Source organism: Falco rusticolus, chromosome 18 (assembly GCF_015220075.1).
Source record: "Falco rusticolus isolate bFalRus1 chromosome 18, bFalRus1.pri, whole genome shotgun sequence".
In the NCBI taxonomy this organism is placed as follows: Eukaryota; Metazoa; Chordata; class Aves; order Falconiformes; family Falconidae; genus Falco; species Falco rusticolus.
Window position 1 is genome coordinate 72,181 of NC_051204.1, and position 25,093 is coordinate 97,273.

General features: G+C 55.6%; 1 protein-coding gene across 2 annotated transcripts; it reads left to right on the top strand.

The window, feature by feature from the left end:
* The first annotated feature begins 10,339 nt into the window (after positions 1–10,339).
* Positions 10,340–24,873, top strand: NGFR (nerve growth factor receptor). Of its 2 annotated transcripts, XM_037411458.1 has the most exons (7): positions 10,340–10,456; positions 14,100–14,241; positions 18,726–18,745; positions 18,935–19,085; positions 20,829–21,072; positions 21,766–21,926; positions 22,002–24,873. In XM_037411458.1, the coding sequence occupies exons 1-7, from the start codon at positions 10,421–10,423 to the stop codon at positions 22,301–22,303; spliced, it is 1,056 nt and encodes a 351-aa protein (XP_037267355.1). In that variant the 5' UTR covers positions 10,340–10,420; the 3' UTR covers positions 22,304–24,873. The 2 variants fall into 2 exon arrangements, with proteins under 2 accessions (XP_037267355.1, XP_037267353.1); XM_037411456.1 differs by having other exon boundaries at positions 18,726–19,085.
* Positions 24,874–25,093: the final 220 nt, after the last annotated feature.

Consider the following 25,093-nt stretch of genomic DNA (forward strand, 5'->3'; position numbering starts at 1 on the left):
CAGCTGAGCTGACACAGAGGAAGGCTTTTGGCGACAGAAATGGCAGATAATGGTTTGTTTTCTTTCAGCACATCTCACACATCCCCAGGGAGTCTGAAGGCTTGGCCTCAGAGCCTGAGCATCCCACCCCCGCTCCTCTGAGTGGCAAAGATGGGGCTGTGCAGCTCATGGAGACCTTGGAGCAAACCACCGATGGATTATAAAGACATTAAAGCCTCCTGGACCTGCACTTCCCCATTCCATGGTACCGACACGGTGCCCACCAGCCTAGCACGAGACCTCTCCAGGACACCAAACCCAGGGGCAGACCTTGTGGGGTTGGAGAGATCCACCTCCACACACATTCCTAGCTGCAGCCCCTTTTAAAGTGTCCCAAGGCTGGTTACCTTGGCCTCACCACATCCACCAAGCGAGCCCAGGAGATGCTCACCCTACCAGGCATTGCTTCCCCCAGGTGGATTTTCAGTTCTCACACTTGCCCAGCTTGCTGTTGCAAATGCCAGCTGTGTTTCTGTATTGCTGTCATGTTATGGACCTCATTAAACCCCTTCTAGAAGCCAGAATACAATTGCCTTTATCAATTTTCTCCTTGTCCTCTGCACTGTTTGCTTACCGGGAGAATTCCAGCAGGTCTGAAAGGCCTGCATCCCTGTGGAGACAGCACTGCTCATCCCAATCAGATTACCCTTATCCAATTGATCTTCATTTATCTGACCTTTGTAAAGCTCTCACCTGATTTCCAGAGCACAAGATGTTTGCAATGTACAGTTTCCTTCCTTTCCCTCTGTGGCTCTGCTCTATACAGGCAGCTGACTCCCCAGCAAACAGCCACTACACCTGCCATAACCTACTGGGAAACAGTTAATTAGAAAAACCCCAGCACTGTAATTGAGTTGATTGAGCTGAAGGGGCAGGAGCTGGACTGTGTATAGGCAGGGCAAGGTGTTGGGGAGGGATGGAGCTCTAGGCACTGTGCACATGGGGCACATATGGATGCCATACATGCAGCGGTGCTGGGTTAGAAGAAGGTGATGCATGAAGCCCAGCAGCTCCCACCCAAAATGGGAGAACGGGGCAGGTCCCAACTCTGCTTTCAGCCTGCTCCTGCAGATGCTCTGGGCTTTGCTGCAAGGGCCAGTGGCTGGCTGATTTGCATAGGGAATGAAGGCAGCAATTAGTTTACCTCATCATCTCAGCAGACTGGGAAATTAGCTCCCTTCTGATTCAATCACGGTTGCTGGGAAGAGGCTCTGGGGACGTGGGGGGAGGTGGCTCTTGCACCGAGCACCCGCTCCAGAGCCATGCCAGGCTCAGCCTAATGGGGACGAGAGCCAGTGTCGCAGCCTCACACCAGCACACTGCACTCACCTGCTGCAGCTCAGCCTTCAGCACATGTCCCTTCTCATCTCTGGGCTCATTTCTGCCAAATCCTTATGGATGAAATGCAGGAAGCTTCAAGCATCCACTTTCCTTGTGGACAAAGTCAGATCCAGTCCCAGTCTGGCACTTCCCCAGGGATGACAGGGTCCTGCTTCACCTTCCTACCAGGGGGTGATTCCTCAGGGGACAGCAAATGTGTTTGCCTACATCTTTCACCCCCAGTCCACTCCCTCCCTTGGCACAGAGCAGTAATTCACCTTGAAGATTTATTCCATGCAGGATGTTAATGAGCCTGGAAAGCGCAGAGAAGCCCCTCTCCCCCATTACACTCCCAGGAGCTTCACCTTGATGAGTATTTCACTGCCAGGCACTGATTGGAGCCACTTTTCTGCAGGGAGATGGACGGAAATGCATTTCTCCCAACCACTTTGCTCCTGGTTAATGCATCCAGCCAAACTCTGGGAGGAATCCACCACAGCTCTGAGGCTCCAATCTTCACCACTTTCAAAAGAACAGAGTGAGGAGCTCATGAGTTTTCTGGAACAACTTCCCAATAACACTTGAAAAGTTTTGCTTTTATATTAGGTGCAACACCTTTGCTGTCCCAGCATCATCTCCTGTCTCCCACCTACTTTGAAAGTCCTTAATTCAATCCAGCTGGGCTCAAACCCTGCAGGGCTTCCTATGTGCCCACTTGCCAGATCATTGCTGTGGTCTTCAGCTCAGGCTGTGAAGGTCCCCACCATCATCCCAAATGTGAGATTTTGAAGAAATGGGAAATTTGGGGAAAAAGTAAGAGAAGGGGTCTCTATCAGGTGACACAAAGGCTTAAACCCTAGGTTGTCCCCATACCAGCCTCCTGGGGATGGCAGAGGAGAGGTGTAAGGAAGTATCTGGGGTCTTGCCATCCAGCATCTCCCAGAGCAGGATGTGGGGCTGCAGCGGGGAGTCACGGCTCTGTTACCCCATGACTCTCCAGGCAGAAACCTCCTGATTTCTCACCTCTCCTCACAGCCCTGTGATGGCACCTGACCTTCAGCCCCCTTCCCACCCTCCCTGGGAGGTTTCCTGCTCTGCTTTTGTGCACAGATGCAGAGAGGAGGAGATGAAAAGGAGAGGATGCCGCAGCACAGCGCTGTAAGCAGTTGCCATAGGGACAGTATCTCTGAGTGGCAGCTCCGGCTTCATTTGCAATCCTGGCCTCCTCTCCTTCCCTTTTCTCCCTTTCAGTATCTCCACAAGGAGCCTGATTTGGCAGCCCTACCAGGGTCAAATCCCACCCTACACTAGGGGACCATTGGGTTGGTGTGGGAGGAAAGTGCTTGATGCTGGAGAGCATCATGCAAGATGAATGGGTTCTGCTGGGGTGAGCACGGACTGGAGCAGGGAGGAGGGAAACATGGGCCAGACAGCTTCCAAAAAGCCATATACCTTGATGAAAGTGAAAGTTTCAGCTGTAGAGACCCAGCAGTCAGAGCTGCATCAACTCTTGCTCGTCCCATGGGGTAGAAGAGCATCCTCTAACCCAGCCCTGGGCAGGAAAATGCCAAAGTCACCCCAAAACCCAGGGGGAGGCACAGGCAGCATCTTTTGCCCTCACTGAAGGCGATGGGGAAGGGCCATGCGTCAGGGAGACAGAGCGGGAGGAACCACATGGTGATGTTAGGCACAGGGCCATCAGGGGTCACACAAGACACACACCCCACCCCCCCCATTAGCTGACATCATTGATAGCATCATTATCCTGGGAAAATGAAGGTGGCTGTCTGGATCTCTCTTTTCCCCTAAATGCTCCAAAACGTTTTGCATTTTAATCAAAAGCAGAGGAGATGGGAGCTTCCTGATGCCGCTGTACCCTGCTCTCTCCTGCTCTTGTCGGCTGTGTGATTTGGGTGTGTAAAAGGAGGAAATGGGATTGTATTTGCACTCCCTCTGCTCAGGTTTGCCTCGCATCCGTGAGAGCAGGGCACGATCCGGCATCGAAGGGCTTTAGCTACTGGGATGGACAGTCGCTCAGTCGCTGAGAGGAAAGAGCTGAGTTCATTAGGAAGCTGTAATCTGGTCAAGTTTATGACCCTGTTTATTACCTGGCTTGGAAGAAATCTTGGAGGAAAAGTTTCTTTCAGCCCCAGGAGGAGGGATTAATCATTTTCCTTCTCTGACCAGGGAGGAGGGGCTGGGCTGGGCTGGGCGGTGTCGGGGGGGGGGGGGGGGGGGGGGGGGAGAGTGAGTGAGTGAGTGAGAGAGAGAGAGAGAGTGTGTGTGTGTGTGTGTGTGTGTGCGTGCGTGTGCGTGTGCGTGTGTCTGTGTGTCTGTGTGTGTGTCTGTGTCTGTGTCTGTGTGTGTGTCTGTGTGTGTGTCTGTGTGTGTGTCTGTGTGTGTGTGAAGGGGGGGGCGGGCCACTAGTGTCTCTACGGGGACAGGATGGAACATTTCAACCACTCTGGCCCCCCTCAGTGGCTGATGAAGATTTCACCAGCAACTTAGACCAAGAGCGAAACCCAACAGTGGACTCGGGGGAGCCCTAAGGAGACAGAAAATAAACGGGGCTGGAGCGTTGCAGCTGTCCTGCACATCCCTAGCAGATGACAATCATTAGGCTGGCTCACCCCCTAACCCAGCACAGCTGGAGCTGCTCTTCCCTGGACCAGCCTTGTAGAAACCTCATCACACTCCAGGAAGAGGGCTTGGACCCCTCTCTCCAGACCCTGCCCCTTTCTTCCTGCCCCAAACCAGTCACCCCCTTGCTTTGCTCCCTGCCAGAAATGCCTGGAAGGGGGAAATGAAGGTGGTTTAAAGACCCACAACCATTAGGACCAGTGATGGGCAGCAGGGCTGTCACAGCAATGGATCTTGCTGTGGGAAGAGAGGCAGGAGGGGGCTGAGCCATGGGAAGCAGCCAGTGGAAACGTGCAGGTGGCCAGGGTGGGATGGCAGACGAAGCATTCATGCAGTAGCAAAGGTTTTTGGGAGCAAAGAGTGGAATCTCATCCCTAAACAGGAGCCTCAGCTGTCTCCCTGACAGCCAGGAGCAGCACAAAGCTTTGCTGCCTGCACACCCTTTGGGTTTTCTAAAGTTTGGGCAGGGACGAGCGAGGATGCCCTGCAGACAGTTGCCCAGCTCTGGCAAAGCTGAGCAACCTCCTGGGGCTGTGCTGGGTGACTGGAATGGATGGCTGTCCCCATCCTCAAGGCAACCGAAAACAGCCCTGGGACCACCAGAGCAGAAAACACCCTGATGTGCAAACTGACATTTCCAGTTTCACCGATTAATAAAGAGCCCAAGTATCTCTGAGCACTAGGCAAATAAGCAGCTTATCTCTCTAGATACTGGTGAGAGAAGCAGGGATCAGCTTCCCTGCTTTACATATGGGGAAACAGAGGCACAGCAGAGTTAGCAGGTGATATTTCTAGAAAAAATACTAGTATCCCTGCTTGGTGCAGGTCACATGCTGGGAGAAGGGAAGAGGGAGGCAAAAGAACACTCTGGATCTTCTGCGCTAGGCACACTCTGAAAACCAGTCAGAAAAACATCCCACAGTTGGACTAGATGATCATTGTAGGTCCCTACCAACTGAAATTATTCTATTCTATTCACTAAGTGTTGAAGCAATTAAAATAAATGTCCACTTGCAAAATAAAAATAAAACCAGCAAAAAGCCCAGCTATGAATCAAGGAACCACCCCCTGCTGTGTCCTGCTTCAGCCCACACCGCCTGCCTTGCTCCATCCTTATCAATGGATTTGACATTCATTTCCTTCTAATGGCAGAATTCTTGATCCATCAGCAACAAAACTGAATCAATCAGTTCCCAAAAGCCAAGCTGGTGAGAAGAAACCAGCCCTGGCCCTGGCATGTGGAATCAATCAATACCTTAAGCAGAAAAATATTGATAATGCTGCTGCTGCAGACATATTTATGTACTTTATTATACGTATCATGAGGAGCAATTTTCTCCCCCTGCCCAGCCCTGCCAGTGTTATTTTAATGTGTACAAAATCTTGTTTCTTTCTCAGGAAGGGAAAACACGGTCTGTTTTTACCGTCTTACAGTTTTGCTGTGGCTCCATCCCGAGGAGGGATCGAGTTTCCCGGACATCGTGGTCTCCGCTCGCCGAAGATTCCTTTGGTCAGTCCTTATAAGGAACCAAAGATTCATCTCAGCCTCTACCATGAGTCCGCCCCACTGCAGTCAGGGTGATGGATCGCGCTGGAAAGACAGTTAAAGAAAGAAAAAAGGGAAGGGAGGGAAGCTGGGAGCCGTCAGGCTGGGGATCGGCAAGTGAAAAAGGGAGGCAGGGGGATGGAGAGAGGCATTAAGAGAAATTAGAGGCATGGAAATCAAACTTAATCGAAACCAGATTGGGAGACTTTGATAGTAATGGAAATCAGGTTCTTTTGTGAGCTTGGGGAATGCTGGATCCCTCCTACCCTGGAGCCATGCTTTTGGTGTGCTTTGAGTCTTCCCCCAGGTAGGTGCCCAGCAGTGATTTCAGGTCACATCTGCACCTTGAGGGTATCTGGGGGCCAAAACCCAAGTGAAATCTCTGCTTGGGAGCCCCTAGACAGCACCAGGGTGGCCCCCATCCACATAGCACCTGGCCATGTGCCCCACATGTCCCTGAGCTCTGCAGTCCACCCAGCTGCCATGCACATCACCAGCATCCACATGCATCCACACGGCTGACACCAGCGGGCTGTGGCCATCCCAGTACACACAAAGGGCCAAGGCTGCAGTTTGACCCTGGCCCAGCCAGCACTGGAACAGTGTCATCTCCCACCCTGAGCCAGGAGGGCAATGTCTGAGCTACGTGGCTTGGATGCCATGGTCCAGCCAAGTTCCATCCCCACAGAAATAACCGAGTCCCGTCCCCATGGGAATAACTCCCTGCAGAGCATAGATGCTGATTTTTCAGAGCACTCCCCATTTTTTGTGGGCTGCCTCTGAAGCGCAGCACAGATAGGATGAACAGGCACCAGGCTCGAGTAAGGTAAAAGGGGAAGGTATCAGCAGCCATCCCTCCCTGGCTGGCTAAATCAAGAAAGCAGTTTTCCCCTGAATGGTAAAATCCTGCTGTGGGCATATGAGTCCTGAACCACTCAGTGTTTACTACATTTCAGCTGGGGAGGACAGTCAGCAAATTTTAAGTTGTTGTTCAAGATGGAGCTGATCTTCCCACCCCTCCATCATGGAGAATAAATGGGTGGGTTTGGAGCTGGCAGGGGTGCCGAGGAGAGGATGGGAGCAAAGAGCATGCCCTACACATCAGCTGTATGAGAGCCAACCTTGGCCTCCATCCCTAAAAGCTTTTTAAGTGCCTAAATCCCATTGATCACAAGGAGAACCAGAGGCCCAAGGACTGTGGCAGCCCTCCGCTTCCTGGTCTCTAGACCTGGGTTTGGTTCTTGCCAAGTGGCCCAAGGTGCAAATTTCTCAGCAAAGCTGGCCTAGAGAGCTCAAAGTGATTCTTTTCTCCTCTTTGCCCTTTTTCCATAGAAAAAAAAATATTCTGAAAGGTGCCTTTTTGCCACAAATTCCCCTCCACCCTGCAGAGACTGCCCATCAAGGAAAGCTCCTATGGCTCCCAGCAAAGTGAAGCCCCTTGCTGAAGTCAGCAGCAATAACCGCAGACCCTGATTTCCACCCCAAATTTCCTCCCATTGCTCCTCAAAAGGGATTTTCCCCAGGACAACAGGGGCAGTGCAGGTTCCCCTCACCTTACCATGGAGCAGCCAGACTCTGCTATGCACCAGGACCCATCCCTTGCTCTGCAAACAGTTCCAGCCCAGGTCGCAGGGGCCCTTTTGCTCCCCCCGGGCTTTTCCTTGCAGCCCTTTATTTTTGCTCTCAGCCATGGCCATGAACAGCCGGGATGATATTTTCCCAATGTGTATTATTTATTCATCGTTATTTATAACTTACCATTACTGTGTTACTGTCTTTGTCGGGAAAGTAATTACCTATGCTTTTTAGTAAAATCAATAAAAAGTTTGAAGGCAGGAGCTTGCACCAAGTGTTTAACTTCTGCTGTTTATAGGGGCTCTGATGAGCCCTCATGGGTGGTAGAAGAGAAGAAAGTGTTGTCAGGATTTGCTCAGACACCTCTGGCTTTTGGAATTGGTTGGGGGAAAACCTGGATAGTCCTGAAGAAAGATAACAAGGGGGAGAGACAGCATCTCCAAGGATGCTACATGCTCTGTCCTTGAGAGGAACATAATGCAATATTTCACCAAGCTGTAATTGAGCTTTTGCTAATTAAACCTTCCCTTTTTGGGGGAGGGAGGCACGCCAGGGCACAGCAGTCTCACTCCCAGGCAGCAATGCCATCAGGGTGCCAGCAGCCAGGGAGCCAGGAGCCCCACATTGCCCCTCCAGGGGCGACCTCCCCATGTGTGATGCCCTGCCCCCTGCCTGAAGAGAGGTCAGGGGCCAACAAAAAAAGCCAGAAACTGTTTTTCTTATTACAAATGGGCAGCTCACAGCCAAACCATTCTCCAACCTGCTCTCAGCAAAGCAAACCCAGCTCTGCCAGCGGCCAGCACCATCCCAGCCCCTGCAGCATCATCCTGCTGTGGCAAAGTGGGACTGTCAGCATTGCCGGGACCCAGTTTTGGGCCCCCTCAATGGCCATGAGCCACCCTGGGAGAGCGACTGGCCACACTCTGGCACACAGAGCCAGCGACAGGTGCATGTAGCTTTTGGTTTTCCTTAGGGGGTGCAATATGGCAAAATGCCATCTTCCACCAGCAGCCTACAGGATGTTTCCCCAGCAAATAAACCCCGGGAGCCTTTGGTTTAAATTCTGAGAGGTGACAGCAGACTTCTAAGAGGCTCTTTGTCATCTCATGGAGCCAGTAAAAGACTGCAACATTTTTGGGACAGGAAAAAAAAAGTGGGAGGGGATTTAATGAAAAACGTCAGCAAGTCCCTTCACCAAAGGGTGTTAGGACGGGAGCAAAAGTTTTCACTTACCTTTGCTGACCGCTGGCCCAGCCTTGTGCAGATGCAGCCCAGCTGAGCAGCCAGCTCTGTTCCCCAGGCTCAGCTTTACATCACCCATACTGGGTTTAATCCTGGGGGGACTCCCAGAGTGGCATCAGGCTGTTGTGCATCACCCGTGCTCAGGGTGGTGGCAGGGAGGGAGGCTCGGTGGCCACTTGCCCCAAGCCCTGTGTCCCCAGCAAGTGCATCCTGCAGGGTGGAAGGATTTATCAAAGGGGCCAAGGAAAGCAGCTGGGTTTGCCACTTGCTGTGGTGGCACAGCAAAGGCAAATTAATTGCAGGAATTGCAGGAGACCGGGGCTGCTCCCCTCACTGTGCCCAGCCCCGCCATATGTCTGCAGGCAACTTTGCCCCATTTCCATTCAATGGCGCATTAAAAAGAGAGTGGGATACTGGGATACTGGGCTTATTGCTTCCCTCCATGCCCATCTGATCCTGATCTGCGGGTGGGTACACTGCACCCCACGACCTTGGATGCATCCTGCCCTGGTCCCACCTGGCCCCAGCATGGCTTTCTGGCTGGCAAACCCATCACCATGTGGCTCGCACATGTGTTCTTTCGTCTCTGTGCTGGAGCACAAACGGCAGCTTTGGCTTCAATTTAATCTTGCTGAAAGGCGAGGCTGCAAACAAGGGACTTTCCTTAAGGCCCTTCCCAGCTGCCCAGTGGAGCAGTGCAAGCAACCAGCCCTGTGCTCCTCGGGAGGTCAATAAATTGCTTTTCAAGAGGAAATCCAGCTGAGCTATGCTTAGCCCCGGGTGCATCGGTGCCTGGAGGGGTAGATGTGATCCAAGGGAGAGGAACCCATAGGGCTGTTGAGAGCTGGGGGACCTGAATGGCTGCAGCAGTGAGAAAGGCTGGAACTGAGCGTCACCACAGGGAATCCCAACAGCACCTCTGGAGTCCAGAGAGGTGAGGAAATGCTTAGCATTGGCAGGACACAAGGCCAAACCCACTGTGCAGTGGACAAAGTTGGAGAGTGAGGGTGTCTTTCCTCTGTCCCAGCCACAGAAACCACTTTGCGGGCCAGCAACAGCATGTCTGGGCCATTTCCAGTTATCCTCCCTTACAAATGCCACCAGAAAGCCCACTTCATTTTTCCAGTGAGCTCCACAAAGAGCCTTTCTGGTGCTGACACACCAAGGCGGGCGCCTTGCTGGGATGAGGGACAGGCCATGACATTTCCAGCTTCCATCACCATGGGCTTTGGGCTGGGCAGGATGCCAGGCAGAGCCATCCTGCGAGAAGCTGGTATGTCAGGGAAGAGGAAAGTGGCGAGCAGGGAGCTTTTTAGGAACTGAAATACAACAATATGGGTGGGATGTTTTTTACTGCTAACGGCTGATTTACAAAGAGAAGCAGGCAGCTTCAGACACTGCAGCATCACCTGTGTGCTCCCTGCTGGGGGCTTCTCCATGTCACCTGGCTGGACAGACCTTGGGGTCTGGGTCCCAGGATGTCACCAATCCAGGCACCCATGGGATGCTGTCCCTTGTCGCATGCAGGCAAAGGAGGTCTGGTGACCCTATCGCAGCCACAGCTACTGACCTGCCCAAAGCTCTTACTGGGGCTGCAATAGCGCTAACAAACCCGTCACGGGGAGGGTGAGTGGTGGAGGGCTGGAGCGAGGTGTGCAGGGACAGACAGATGGATGAATGTGGGCATTCGAGGGGATGGAGAGAGAGAGAGATGGATGGCCAGATGGACAGCAGAGGAGGGCGCACGGAGATGGATGGATGGGTGCGAATAATTGAGGAGCTGGCTTAGACAGAGATCAAGCGTACCCCAGAAGCACTTCGTGAGACGGTGGCAGGGGGTGGGGGGGTCCGGCCTTTGTGTGCCGGCGGAGCGGGGTGCCGGCTGGGTCGCTCGCCGTGATGCTCTGGGGGCGGAGAGGAGGAGGAGGAGAAGGAGGAGGAGGAGGGACTTGCAGCTCTTTTCTGGCTGCCGCCGAGGCGGCGGGCGGCAGAGGGAGGACAGCCCGGGCGCGCACCGGCTCTCGGGGGGGGTGACCGGCCCCGCCGCCCCCGCGCACCATGGCCGGGCTCCTGCCGCTGCTGCTGCTCCTGGCGGTGAGTGCGGGCCCGGCCCGGCGAGCGGGGGGACAGCATCCCGGGGGCAGCGCAGAGGGTCCCCGGAGGCACCAGGCGGGGGTGGGATGGAGGGTCCCGGGATGGAGAGTCCCGGAGGCACCAGGCGGGGGTATTTGAAGAGTGCCGGGGGTACCGGGCTGCAGACACGGATGGTCCCACGTGCACCGGGATGGAAAGCCCTGAGGGTGTGGGGCGGGAGGTCCCGGGGGTACAAGGCAGGCAGTCCCGGGGCTCCCCGCCGTGCAGCAGGGCTGGAATGGGGGGAGCCTCGGGGGGGATGGGGGGACCGGGGGTGCCAGGCGGGGCACTTCGGGGTGTGGAGGGAGGGGGCCCAGGTGATGGGGGATCCACAGGGATGCAGCCCCTCAGATCCCACTGCATCGAGCTCTGTCATCCCTTCTACCCAGGAAAAAAGGATGACAGAGCCCTCAGTCAGTAGGGGGGGGGAGAAGACGCCCTCCCCCCCTCAGTGCCTTTATCTCCTGCCATCCCACAGCCCCAGGACCACCCCATGACTTTCCCGCTCCAAGCTTGCTGCCCAGAGCAAAGGCCAAGACCTTCTTCCCCGTGGTGTGAGCCCCTGGGATGGGCACAGCCTCCTGTGCCAGAGACAAAACTTCATGGCACTGGGGGGCCAGGAGAGGGAAACACCCGGAGCAGGGCAGCTGGGTGGGCATGCAGGGATGGACCCACCTACCTGGGGCAGAAACAGGGCTGTTCTTGGCAGAGGATTTGATGGGGGTCCCAGAGGTTGCATTAGGCAGCCAGACACCCTTCAGCCAGGATATTAAAGCTGGTGCTTTAGCGGTTTTGTGCAGAGATTGAGGAGAGCGGTGTTTGCAGCATTGTGCCAGAGAGCCTCATTCCCCTGTACAACCATGGTACTGGGCTGGCCAAGCTCCCCAGAGACACTCGCAGCAGCAGTGGGCAGCAGGAAAAGCAAAAACTGTCCCAGCCATATGGATTCAAATGATTTCACCCCAGGGAATTACCTGCCTTGGGCAGACCCCAACTGCTGCAGCAAGACTGGGCTTTGGCATCCCCCAACTCTCTGCAGCCGCCTCCCTGGGTCAGGGCTGAGCCCAGCCATCGCCAGCTGGGGCACCTGCTGCTGTGGGGCTGGATCTGCCCCCCAGAATTGAACCTGCTGAGTTGGGGGGCTGGCACTGTGCACAGAGGGAGCCCGGCTGGTCTGCCAAGCCTTCACCCAGGCATGTCCAGATATTCACCCACAGCTGTGGCCACAGGCCTGGGGCCACCCTGAACCCCAGGCACCCCAGAGTCATTGCTCTTCACCTGTGCTGCTTGGCTGGTAGGTCTGTGTGGGAAGAGGCAGAGCCCTCCCAGCCCTGCTGTGCCAAGCTTCGGCTGGACCTGCAGACCTCAGACGTGGCTTTCTCTGCTGCCCAGAGTTTGGGGATTGCTCGGAGCCAGGGGTTTGGCCTCTCCTAGGCAAGGTGCTTTGCCAAGAAAAGCAGAGCCCATCTGTCAGGCTCACAGGCAGTTCAGATCCAGGCTTGCTATTGGGCCCAACCCCAGCTGTAGCATCCCCTTCCCTCCCCACTCTGGTGCAAAGCAATTTTCTGTGCCAGGGCTCTGGAGCTGATGGTGCCATGTCAAACTCCCATTTCGCCTATCTTCCTCGGAGGCCATCTCCTCAACCGGTGGTGCCTGCTTGGGCATGAAAACCCACTGACACGACTCCAAAAGCAATTAAAAGCTTACAGAGGTGTTGCTTGCACCCTCCATCTGTGGCCCGCCCCGCCTTCATCCAGCTGTCAAAATGCTTTATGGTGTTAATACCTGTGGCTTTGTCAACAGGAGTTGTGTTAATAACATGCACATTTCAGCAGGCTAACACAGACCATGTGCCACTTTTGTAAGTGTGTTAATCTTTATGGTGGTTTCAGTGCTCAAGAAGGAGAACTGAAAGGGAAACCTGGAGGGGTGCAGCACCTGGGACTGGAAGATGCATTTTCTTCAGCATTTAGGAGTGCAGGGGGTGATGGGGAGGGGACATGTGGCCAGAGGGGGTCCCTGGGTTTAGCTGCCAGGGTCCAGGTATTGCGTGGAGGGGGCAGTGTGGCCAGGTCCCATCCCCGCAGGCTCAGTGAGCCACTTGCAGCTGCCTGCGGCATGGGAGAGCCGGCCCCAGCTGCGCTGCCCCAGCCTTTCCAGCACTATTTATAGCCAGGCACGTTTGGCCACTTCCCCGTTCCCACTCATGGCTGCTGCTGCCACAACCATGGGGAGATGGGAGGGTTGCAGGGGACTGAGCCGCAGGGTGAGCTCCAGCCAGGTTTGCTGCAAAGCCCCCTGAGCCAGATCTGTCCTCCAGAAGAGGCATGCAGCCAGCCTACTGCAAAGTGAGCCCCTTCCTCATCCCCAAATCCATTGCCCAGCTGTTATTTGGGAGTGCTGGGACGCCCCCCAACACACCAAGCCCTCCTGTCTGCCCGGCTGGGGCCCAGCACTGGAGCGGGCTGCCAGCCTGGGCTGGCAAAGCAGCGCCAAGGAGGAGAGCACATGCTTTCAAGTGCAGGGTAATTGGAGCACTTTGTCATTCAGATGCCTATAATTGGCGCTCCATTGTCTCAGCCAGGCCGGATGCTGCCGGATGATGCACAGCGAGTTCATAACGCCGCATTGTGCAAGGAGGCAGCCAACTGGCTGACGAGGCATCCAGATGCACAGGGAGGGGGAGCTCCCTCAAGCGTTAGCTGAGTTTCTCCCCCCACCAAATCTGGCTTAGCTGGATGGCAGGGGGATGGTCCGACCCTGGAATACACCTGCCTGCGAGAAAGAGAGCAAGAGGAGCCCTTGCAGAGCTCGGATCACCATGAGCATCTCAGCAGCCCTGCACTCAGGCGGAGATGCCTCCTGCACTGCATGGCCCCAGCAAGGAGTTTTGGGAAGCAGCTGTCCTGCAAATGCACCCCATTCCCCAGGCTGTAAAGTGCATGTGCAGGGTGGCTCTGACCCCACTGCTTATGGCATGTTTATTGCTTCCATATGTGATGACAGGTTTTATAAGTAGGTACGCTTACTTCCATTAGACAGTAATGTTGTTGAAGCTCTTGGTGCTGCCTTCAAAGTCTTCATTTCCATTGTGGGGTCTGATTTCTGATCCCCGCATGCAGCAAGAGCACTGTGCAGAGCTGCCACCCCAGCTCTCCAAACCCTCTACTGCCACAGGCAGGTCTCCCTGCTGCCAGGCTGCATGCAGTGCCCTACCTTCCCCCAGGCTGGAAAGGGCTAAACCCTTCAGGATGGCAAAATATCCTTAAAGGAGATGGCTCAGGTGAGAGACAAGAGCAAACAATGCTGTAAGCCCCACAGAAACCCCCACCCCCCACAATACTCACCAGCCTGGACTGTGGAGATGTGAGCTTTTCTGACCTTCCTCCAGCTGTAGACCTTGGCAGGGGCTTTCCTGATGAGCTGCTTTTGCATAGGAACATAATTTCTCCCAAGACCTATATTTAATGAGCCCCCTTTAGCCCCAACATGTGATGCTCACCCCAGAGCAGGACCCTACCTGGATTTGACACACTTGTCCACCTGCCCCTGCAGGGAGGGTCCCACAGCAACGGTCATCTCCTGGCTCTCTTTTCTCTCCCAGGGATCTGCCTGGGGCTCCAAGGACAAGTGCTTCACGAAGATGTACACAACAAGTGGGGAGTGCTGCAAAGCCTGCAACCTGGGAGAGGGAGTGGTGCAGCCCTGCGGGGTCAACCAGACCATCTGTGAGCCCTGCCTAGACAGTGAGTACCTGCTCCCCTCCGCAGAGGGCCACAGAGGGGTTGCTGGTGTGGGGCCGGGGGTTCAGGGACCATGAGCATTAACATATACTTGGGTCTCCCGAAGTGCATCCTCTTTCCCTCCTGGAAGTGTTGCCTGGGCACAATTTGTGCTGTTTGCTTCCATCTTTCTGTGCACAGCCCAACACTCCAACACACAGCCCTTGCACACATCAGCTCTGCCTTGTACTCAGCCTTCCTAGGCCACCCACCTCTGCACCGACACCAGGGTTATTTCCAATATTTCCCCAAAGCACCCACCCTGCAAATCCCAGCCACGGATTCAACAGCTTACCCTGCTTTGGGATCTGTTAGTACCAGGCACCTTTGCAGATCCCCCTTTCAGCACTGTTCCCCTCCCGATGGGTCCTGAGCTACCGGCTCATGGCCAGACATTTGCCTACAAAAAAAGTTCCCCTCCTCACACTGACTATATGTTGGTCTTGGATCCAGCCACACAGATGTCTCCCAATGATCCACCTGTTTGTTTTTTTTTTTTAAACCTTGTAAAGACTGCAACATAAAAGCAAGTGTGGGACAGGAGAAGCAAATCACATAATCACATAGGTAGCCAAGAGAGGAACAGTTTTCTTTTGGCCAGCTTCAGGCACGTTACCTATGTCAGCTTCATAAATGTCGGCCAGAGATGTGTGCTGGAGACCTGCTTAAATGCTTACAGATGAAGTGGTCCAACTATTACTGTTTGAACAATGCCATGATCGGCATAAGCAATCTGCCCTTCAAATTACTGCTGCAAAGCCTTTGAAGGCCAATGGACAAGTATTTGTAGGAAAAGCTGTGCCAGCCAAGCCCAGATTGCTCTGGAGATGTGATTTGAGAGGGGGAAGGGACAGAGCATGGCTGTGGGAGAGCAAATAGGAGGCAAAGTCCAGTGGGAGAGAAACAGTATAAGCAGAGCAGTGCTAGTACGGAGCAGGAGATGGAGCAGTGTCAGGGCAGTGCTAAAAATACCTCTGCTCTCCTGCAGAATCGATGAATCGCGCTTACCCTCCCTGTGTCTGGCTGCAGGGGCTGAATCCCACCAGCTGCAACCTCAGGGCTGCTGTGCAGGATAACCCTGCACAGCACAGCAGGCTCGCTCCCTCCCGGGCTGCGACAGGCTCAACTCTGTCTCTCTGCCAGGTGTCAGGGCATCCACTGTGCCATCCATCCCCACCAGCCCTTCCTGCAGGGAACCTGGCCAGGGTGTCAGGCTCCAGCTCCCGTGGTGTGCAGGGCTGTAAATACAGAGGGCTGCTTTGCATTCCTGGGGAATGCTCAGATGAGACCATGTCCCATTAGCCGCATTTCCAGGCTGGCAGATGGCTGTCTCCCCGATTTCTTTCTGGGAACTGAACAGATAAAGGGAACTACCACCCTCCCTGGAGGACCCAGAGGTTACGGTGAAACCAGGACTGTGACCTGGGCGTAGCGCTGCAAGCCCATGTGTCAGCTGGGGCACAGGCACCACTGCTCTGGTTCGTATCCCAGCTTCTCCTGCCCAGCCCCACGTTGTGACAGGCCAGGCATTTGCATTTTTGCAGGGGGATTAACATCAGGCAGCAGCTCTATTGGGTCAGGGAGCTGATCTGGAAAGTATCAGAACAAAAGGGTCTGGCCCCTTCCTCCATTACTGCAGAAATAAGAGCAGCTAGCAGCAAACACTGCAGCTGTGAGAACTCCCAGCATCTCACCCAGGCTGAGAGCAAAGCCCCAGGGCAGAACCTTGTGCCCTACTTAGCTTTGCTGCTCCTGGACCAGTAAGGCTGAATGCTCCTGGCCTCCAAGCAGCCGTGTCCCCTTCTCCATGATTTCCCCCACAGCCCTTCATCTGCATGCCCGCAGCTCATAGCTCTGCCACCCCTTGTTTGGGAATATCTAGAACATGGGATGCCCCTCACTTACCCAGCTACACAACAGCATGGTGTGCCACCCACAGCAAGATCAGGCCTCTATCACCCTGATAAGCAGCACCAAGAAGAAAAACCAGCCTACTCACCACCTTAAAAAAAAAAAAGCAAAACAAAAAGCCAAACACAAAAACAACACCCCAAAACCAACAAACTCCAGACAAAACCAGTGAGCCACAACCAAAAGAAAGCCCCCTGCAAACCCTCCTGCTTTATACCCCAGCCCTGCCCCCAGCTGCCTTTCATTCATTCATTAATAGCAGCATGGACTAATCCTTAGCAGCTTGTCAGCTGGGAGCTGCTGGGTGGGGTGACCATGGAGTGACTCATGGGTGCAGGTGCTGCAAGGGGGTAAACACTCTCCCAGCTCTCCTCTGAGCCTAGAGCAGGATTTTGGGGTGGGGAGAGGAGACTTACAAACCCCGTTGTCAGCCCTTGCTGGGATGGGGAGAGGGTCCTTTTGGACCTGGGCTCATGCTGGATCCTGCTGCTGTGGATATTGGGCAGGTACAGGCAGCCCTGGACCCTGCCTGTTAAGTGTGAGGCAGCAGGGAGGAATGCCCACCTCCACCCCAGGCTGCCTCTGAGCTATTGCCTTTGATGCCTTCCTGATTCACTCGCCAAATTGTTTTGCAGAAATTTGCTACAACCAAAGCACAACCCCTGGCAAAGCCCACAGGGGCTGGAGGAAACAGACCCTGCATTAGCCCAAATGGCCACTTGCTTTTTTTTTATTACAATTTTCCTTCTCCCTCACCTTGCTAGCTACCCCTGATTGCTGCCTCATGATTTATTTATCCCTCTGGCCAGCCTGCGTTGCTGTGGGCAGGAGGGAGGGGGACCCTCTTTAAATCTCGGCTGTAATTGCCCAGCTCAGATACCTTGCTGCCATTGAAAATGTGCCCACTCAGCCGTATGCCTTTCCTGGCCACTTCCCCACTCTAAGTGTGCCTATCAATAATTCAGAATAATGCAAAGGATGAGCCCAGGTTAATGGGAGCCACGCATGTCAGCAGCTGACCCAGTGCTGTGCTGGCTGTGCCTGCTTGGCTGGGCAGGGGGGCAGGGGCTGCTTGCCCATGCCAGGGCAGAGTCAAGGAGGTAGCTGGAGGCCAATGGCAGCAGAGTGGGTTCATCTCCAGGTCCTGCACTTCCAAGGAGAGCATGTGGCCGGCTGTGAGAGAGGAGCAGGACGCACAGGCACAGGGCAAGGGGGAGATGGTGTGAAGTGGAAATGTCGCTGCTGTTGCTGCTCAGGGTTTACTGCAGCTGAGCCACGGTGGGAAAGCAGCTACTGAGGCTGGGGTGCCACCTCCATCCCTCTAACCCTGCCCATCACCAGGGTCTCAGAGCTCTTCACTCCCCTCTATCTTGAAAGCAGACAAAAAATTAAGCACCAGAACAGCTATGCCCTGAGCCTGTCTGTGGCTTAGTCTCCATTTGGCCACACAGGGAAGCTGGAAGTCACTAAAGGTGGGAATTACCATCTCCTATGACCATCCTCGGAAGACAGGCAGGTAATTGAAGATTATAGCACATGGCTGGATTGCCTTCCTGAGGAGCCAGGCTAGCAGAAGGATTGTGGTTGAGCTCCCTGGCACCTTCTCCATCAAGGCAGCTGGACTTCCCCCTGGCATTATGGGCAAGTGAAGATGGGGCATTGCGGCACTGCAGGCTGTGAGGGATCAATGTGAGGGAGGCATCCAATGGGACAGCAGCTGTGCCCTCCAGGATGGGAGATGACCCGTCTTCCCAGGCTAAAAATATCTTCAAACACCTTTGGGAGGGGGCAGCAGGAGGGAGAGGGCAGCGGGGGCAGCTTGCTGGTATGCAGGAGGAGGATTGATTTCCCCAGCAGAGTCAGTCCTGCAGGATGAAACTGGAGAGCAAGAAGCCCTGGGGTCAGACAAGAGTCAGCAATTAGTGTTGTAACCTCCTGTTTGCATCATGCCCTGAGTCAGGGGCACGAGGCCAAGGAGGGGGGCACAGGGTGGAGATGCCCCGAGGCCCCTCCTGCCCCAGGCAGGACGCAGAGGAGAAAGCTATTGGGATGCTGGGGAGCAGCAATGGCTGTAGGACGCCCACAGGGACCATCCAGAGGTCAAAAATGGCGATGGTGCCCCAGCCAGGGGCAGGGATGCTTACCTGGGGACACAGGCACCGAGTGCTGGGATGGGCACATTGAGGGCAGCATCCAGCCCTGCCCAGGCTGCAAGAGCTCAAAGGCTGGATCCCCGCTGAGCTGCAAATTGCTGCAGAAAAGTGTGTAGCTATTAATGGGAAGTAGAACCTGTGGGCTAGAGGACTCTCGGTGGTGTTGGGAGGTGGCAGAGGGGACACCTCTCCCCTTGGTTTGGAGGAGGAAGGGAAAATTAATGAAAGGGGCAATGGTCCCTTCCAGCAGCTGCTGCACAAGCCCATCTCCCGAGCCTGGCACCATTTGGTGATGGGGCAAAGCCTGTGCCAGGGAGCAAAGTAGCCATGGGGACAGGGATGCCATGCTGGACCCTGCTCACCTCACCCTCTGTCCCCTGCCAGGTGTCACCTACTCAGACACGGTGAGTGCCACGGAGCCGTGCAAGCCCTGCACACAGTGCGTGGGGCTGCAGAGCATGTCCGCACCCTGTGTGGAGTCGGACGACGCTGTGTGCCGCTGTGCTTACGGCTACTACCAGGATGAGCAGAGTGGGAGCTGCAAGGAGTGCCGGGTGTGCGAAGTGGGCTTTGGCCTCATGTTCCCGTGCCAGGACTCACAGGATACAGTCTGCGAGGAGTGTCCTGAGGGCACCTTCTCCAGTGAAGCCAACTTCGTGGACCCCTGCCTGCCCTGCACCACCTGTGAGGAGAATGAGGTGATGGTGAAGGAGTGCACGGCCACCTCGGATGCCGAATGCAGAGGTAATGCTGCCTTTCATGGGAAGAGCCATTGTGGAGGGGAGAGCGGGTTCACTGGGTTTCCTGTAGCACTCCCTGCCTCAGTTTCCCTTTGTACCACAGCAATGGGGAGGCAGGGGCATGTCTCTGGGCTTGGAGGAGAGGACCCGGGGGTCCATCTGAGACCCCCAGCCCTCAGGCATTGCAGCATCCTACCAAGGCAGCACTTACCCTGAGCCCTTGTCGCCCTTGCAAATGCTTGGCCCCCAGGATCTGCCTGGCCCTTCCCACAGGCTTCCTTGGCTGAAATCCCGGCAGGATGATGCTGTGGGTGCAGGCACTCTGCCAGATGGCTTTTGGTGTCCATGAACAGCAAGCAGAGCCAATAGGTTCACCAGTCTTGGATGCTGTGCTCGCCGCCACCCAAGCCTTCATCAAGCGGGAGCTTAGCAGCTGATGGGTTTCTGATGTAACTGCCAGAGAACAGCCAGCCCCACAGCCCAGGAGGGTTCAGTGCTCAGGGGCAGGGGGAGAGCACCATTCACTGACAGCAGCCCCTCGCTGTTCCAGCCTGCACCCCACTGCGGTGTGGACCCCCCCACAAGGAGTGGCAGGGCTGTTTCAGCTGGGTATGCCCTGCTTGCTCCTTGGCAGCAGCAGCGTGACTCCCTGCCCTGAGCCCAGCTGGGGAGAAAAGACCTTTGTCCTGGCCGCTACTGATTCACAGCACAGGGGCAGCCAGCACAGCTCCCTGAAAAGGGTCGAGTAAATGGAGCCATAAGTCAAGGAGCACAGGGCCAGCTTTGTTAGCTGGCCTTGGGGCCCTGGCGGAAGCGGCTGTGACGGCTACCGAAGCGCTGCTCCAAAAGGGCAGCGAGGTCCAGCTGGAGGCCATGGCTGGGAGGGCTGGCAGGGCAAGGTGCCAGCTCCCTGCCACAGCACTCGCTCCACCTCGCCAGGCTGGCGGGCGCGGCACAGCTGTGCAGAGCTTGGTGCCAGCGGGCACAGGACAAAGCCCTGGAGAGGGACACAGGGGGCTTTGGGAAGGAGCTGGTGCCCATGGGAGGGGATGGGGCAGCTGCAGAGCATTTCCCTGGGGCAAGAGAAGACATATCCGCTCGCTTCATGGGATACACCAGGGCATGGCAGGAACGGGGTCACTCCCAAATGGAGCCAGGCTGGTGGGGCACATGGCTGCAGGCAAGGGGCTGGGAAAAGGGCAAATCCAGGCTCTGGTGCTGCTGACAGCAGGTGAGCCCGGCTCCATGCAAACTGTGGAGGCAGCTGGGTTGCCTTACTCAGGTCCTGGGGCAGATGTGCAGTGGATGGGAGGCAGCTGGGGCTGCTTCCCTGAGCTTCAGTACCAGCGATGGGAGCCCAGGCCTCAGTCTACAGCTTGCACGTGGTGGGAAGGGCTGCAGGACTCGAGCAAACCCAGTGCTGGGAAGGAAGAACTTGCAAAGCCATGTCCATGCCAACCACAACCAGGTGCCATCAGCCATACAGGGCAGGGGACAGCTTCAACTTGTCCTGGGGACCAGGAAGGCTAGTGCTGTCTGGGGCCAGAGGATGAGGTAGTTTGCAAGTACAAGCCTGGGGACAAGGGGATGGGGCAGAGCTGGCACCTCTGCAAGCCCTGCAGCTTTTGGAAAAAGGTCCCTGCAGAGATTGCTGTCCCTTTATCAGTTCACCCACCACAGCCCATTAGAAGACATGGCTAGCTGTGTGACTAATTATTCCGATTTCTTTTCCCTTCCCTCTTGGCAGACCTCCACCCTCGCTGGACAACACACACACCATCCCTGGTGGGCTCTGAGAGCCCTGAGGCCATCACCAGGGACCACTTCAACACTGAAGTGATGCCCAGCACCCCGGCAGACACTGCCACCACCATCATAGGCAGCTCACAGCCTGTTGTGAGCCGCGGCACTGCTGACAACCTCATCCCTGTCTACTGCTCCATCCTGGCAGCTGTGGTGGTGGGCCTGGTGGCCTACATCGCTTTCAAAAGGTAGAGGACCAAGGCAGCACTGTGGGGTCATGGCAGAGGATTTAGGTAGTGGGAAACAGGCTGCGTCCCCCCACCTCGGAGGTCCCACAGCCAGAGCTGACACCAACAAGGGAAGGAGGGGACCAGGCTGGGTGGTAGGAGATGGATTTCCAAAAATGCATGAGAAATCAGGCAGCTGAGGGGTGAAAGAGGGAGATGGCAGCAGGGTGGGGGAGCCCTCATTGCAACTCCCGCCCTGCCTGGTCTCTGCTTGCTCTGGCACACTGTGAGCGCCCGTCGCGGCTCATCACACTCAGGGGCTCATCCCCTGTGTGTGCTGGGTTTGCACCTGGCCCCAGACAGGCCAGGGCCAGCTTGACGGCTCCCCAGGCACCCCAGGCTGGAGGCACCCTGAGGGACCCACAGGCACCCCAGGTCCCCTGCATGCTCCGGCAGCACAGACACATTTTTGCAGCAGATCCATGCAGGAGGGAGCCCTGCCCCAGTCCCTTGCAAAGCTCGGGAGCTTGGCACCTGCAAATGCTGATTTAAACTGATCCAGCCGCTGTGATGGAGAGGTTGAGCCAGAGGCTGTAGAAGAAATGCTGCTCCCTAGGAAAAGTCGTCCCAAGAAAGGGGGACAAATCAACAAACCTGCTCCCAGCCCAGGGGATGTCGCCAGCTGCTGTCATCTCCCTGCTCCTCTTCCTGCAGGTGGAACAACTGCAAACAGAACAAGCAAGGGGCCAACAACCGCCCGGTGAACCAGACACCTTCACCAGAGGGTGAGAAGCTGCACAGCGACAGCGGCATCTCGGTGGACAGCCAGAGCCTGCATGACCAGCAGCCACCCAGCCAGAGCACCCAGGGGCCAGGTAGGGCAAACCAGGTGCTGCAGGGTGGGCAAGGGCACCCCAGGGATGGACTTAACACCGCTTCATCCTTGCCAGCGCCCAAGGGAGATGGGAATCTCTACACCAACCTGCCACCCAGCAAGCAGGAGGAGGTGGAGAAGCTGTTGGGCAGCTCCACAGAGGAGACATGGAGGCGGCTGGCCGGGGAGCTGGGCTACAAGGAGGACCTCATAGACTCCTTCACCCGGGAGGAATCACCTGCCCAGGCTCTCCTGGCCGACTGGTCCTCCAAGGAGACAGCCACCCTTGATGCCCTGCTTGCTGCCCTGCGCAAGATCCAGCGTGGGGACATCGTCGAGAGCTTGTACAGCGAGTCCACCGCCACCTCTCCCGTCTGAAGGGTGGCCTGGGGCAGCCCCATGGGGTCCCCTTCCCCCTTCACCTCTCCCCTCCCTGGCACCGAGAGCCCTGAAGGGGAGGGTGGGAAGGAAGTGGGGGGTCCCCAGGCCCCCCCAATTTACCGTCCCGTATGCACTAAGCTCCTGTTTTCGGTATTGCCCGCTCCCTATGCCGCCTTCCCCTGGCAGCTCATAAGTGGGTTGGGTGCGGGGCTCAATGCCCAAAGCCTGTCTGCCACTGGAGCATCCTCTGAGCCCTGTGAGGCTGGACAGACAGACGCAGGAATGAGCACTGCACTCTCAGCCCTCTCCTCTTCCAGCCCCTTCTCCTTCCTCCTTGGGGGTCCAGTCCTCCTCTTCCTTCTGCTCTTCCTCCTTGGCCCACCCTGCCGCTATTTCCTTCTCCCTTCCAACACCCTGAAATCCAGCTGCTTTCCCCAAACCACAGGTCTGGGGTGGGAATGGAGAGAACTGGATCTGCTGTACCAGGATCTGGGGAGGGGTCTGGTCCTACAGATGGGCTGTGTCAAGGCGGGGTGTTCTGGCAGAAAGGACTTGGCTTCCAGCAGCCCAACTTACACTGTGAAATTTGGGGGGCACAGCCTCCATGCATGGTCCACGGGGCTGCCAGCATTTGGTCTCAGTGAGGAGCGGCTGGGACCACCCAAACATTGAGGACCAGACATATAGGTGCCACCAGTTCCCCAGAACTGGAGCTCTGTGGGGGAACACTGAAGGTCTAAAGGGCTGAAAAAGTGCCTGCCTGCAGCAGGGACATGACATGGGCGCTGCTCATCCTTCCCTTGGCACCAGTCCTGGTGTTCCTGCACTGCATCAACCCGGGGGCAAAGCCACCCTGCTGTGATTGCACTGTCCCTCCTCGCCTGGAGACCCAGTAGGGGCTGGCGGTCCCAACCTCCTTGTAAGGGCTAAGGGCTCCTTCTCCAGCACTGTGAAGGGTGGCTAAGAAATGCCCCTGCCTGATCTGCTGTGGGCCTTTTGCCTCCATGTGGCTGCACAGTGGGTGCTGCCCACCCTCAGTGCACCACCTGCCTCCCCACGGCATCCCTGGTTGGCCTCAGCACCTCCCTCCACTTGGGACCCCACCACAGCCCTGGGGAAGGGACATCACTCACCGCCTCCACAGCTGTAAGTGCGTTTTCTTGGCATATCAGCACCCTGCCCAGCACCCAGCTTGCTCAGAGGTGATTCTGGAGAGCAGCAGCCGGGCAGGCGAGCACCCTGTTCCCCCTGTGAGCTGCTGCTGAGCAGCCAGCACAGTCCTGGGGGACGTCCCCAATACGGCTTTGGTGCCTCGCTTGCCTGGAGCATCATGAGCTTTTTGCAGAGGAGGGACTGCAAGGTGAGCTGGTGCACGCACCTGATGCTGGGTATGTCTGTACCTATGGACTCCCCTTTGCCTTGGATTCAGCCAGGAACGCTTTCCTGAAGGCAGAAGGTGACGTTCTTTCCCTCCTTAAGGAGATAAGCAAGACTTGTAAATAACACTGTGTCGTTTTACTAACTGCTTGATGTTTCTACATGTGACATGGGGTGACGGCGCCTGCTCCAGCCCCTCTACTCTTCCTCACAGCCTTTCTGCCTGCAAGGCAAGCTTTTGTCTTGCAGCCGAAGCCTTCGGTCCCACCTTGTTTCTGGCCTTAAAGACTCAATGGGGAGGCAGGGAAACATGCACACCCCAAAAATCACTGCAGCATGTCCATGAAAACATGGGAACTTGGGAACATGGAAAGATTTGGTGTTCCTGGTGGAGCTGCCAGGTGTTGGGAAGGAGTGCTTTCTGAGGGATTGGAGCCTGCGTCAATAGGATTCCAGTGCCCAGATCCAGTGCCCAGATCCTTCAAAAGCTGTCAGGAATTTTGCGCCCTGTGCTTTGGATGATAAAGCAGCACAGGCTGAATCTGAATCTCCAGTATATGGTATTTGACACCTCCTGCAGCAAAAAAGCAAAGATCCCTTTGGAGGAACACCACCTGCAACATTTTGGCCGCTGGCTGCCCATGCCAAACCCGTTGGTTAGAAACACTTGGCCCTGACAGGGCTGTGAGTCCCTCGTCCAAGGCCTGAACCTCTCCCATCACTAAAATCTAATGAAACTGCCCTAGATTTGCAACCCTGCTTGCAGTGGGCAACTCTGGCTTGCAACCCCCCAGCAGGGTTGCTGGCTTCTGCCAGACGAAGCCATCCAAAGGGGTGCTTTTGGATTAATTTAAACATTGGTTATTGTCAGGTTGTTTCCATCAGTCCCTTTTTTTGCTGAAGCAACTAAAATATAAACTGAGGGCGACTGGAATAAAGTGCCCAGGTCAAAAGCCAAACAAACTGCTCGAATCAGTCTGACAAGTCAACCTGGCCATACCTTGCCAGCTGGAAATTGCTTTTCTTCAGGACAATATTGCCATGGTCTCAGGTTTCAATTGCCATAGTAAAGGGATTTCCTCAGGGCTGAGGAAATGGAGACAAACTCAGCATCCAAAGAGAAGCTGGGGGACGCCTTACATCCCTGATTGCAGAAAATAAATAAAAATATTTTAAAAAAAAACAACAAAGAGGGAAAACCAAGCCAAAGTTAGTGCTCATCAGTATGTTTTGTGTTCTTTTCTAATGTTTCTGTTGTACAAAGAACTTGTGTTTCTCCACTCACCCCTCTGTAATACCAGTGCCGATTTATTAGGAAGTATTACGGTGAAGAAATAGCCGTCATAGGAGTTTGGGGGGGTTGTGGGTGGGGTGTGAGCAGCATGAGGTGGGAGGGTGATGCACGGGGTG

Bases quoted from the DNA above. Each gene is read 5' to 3' on its own strand.
- NGFR (XM_037411456.1), top strand. From the start codon at position 10,421: ATGGCCGGGCTCCTGCCGCTGCTGCTGCTCCTGGCG. The intron at 19,086-20,828 runs GTAATGCTGCCT...CCCTCTTGGCAG, and splicing joins CTCGGATGCCGAATGCAGAG to ACCTCCACCCTCGCTGGACA. The intron at 21,927-22,001 runs GTAGGGCAAACC...CATCCTTGCCAG, and splicing joins CCAGAGCACCCAGGGGCCAG to CGCCCAAGGGAGATGGGAAT.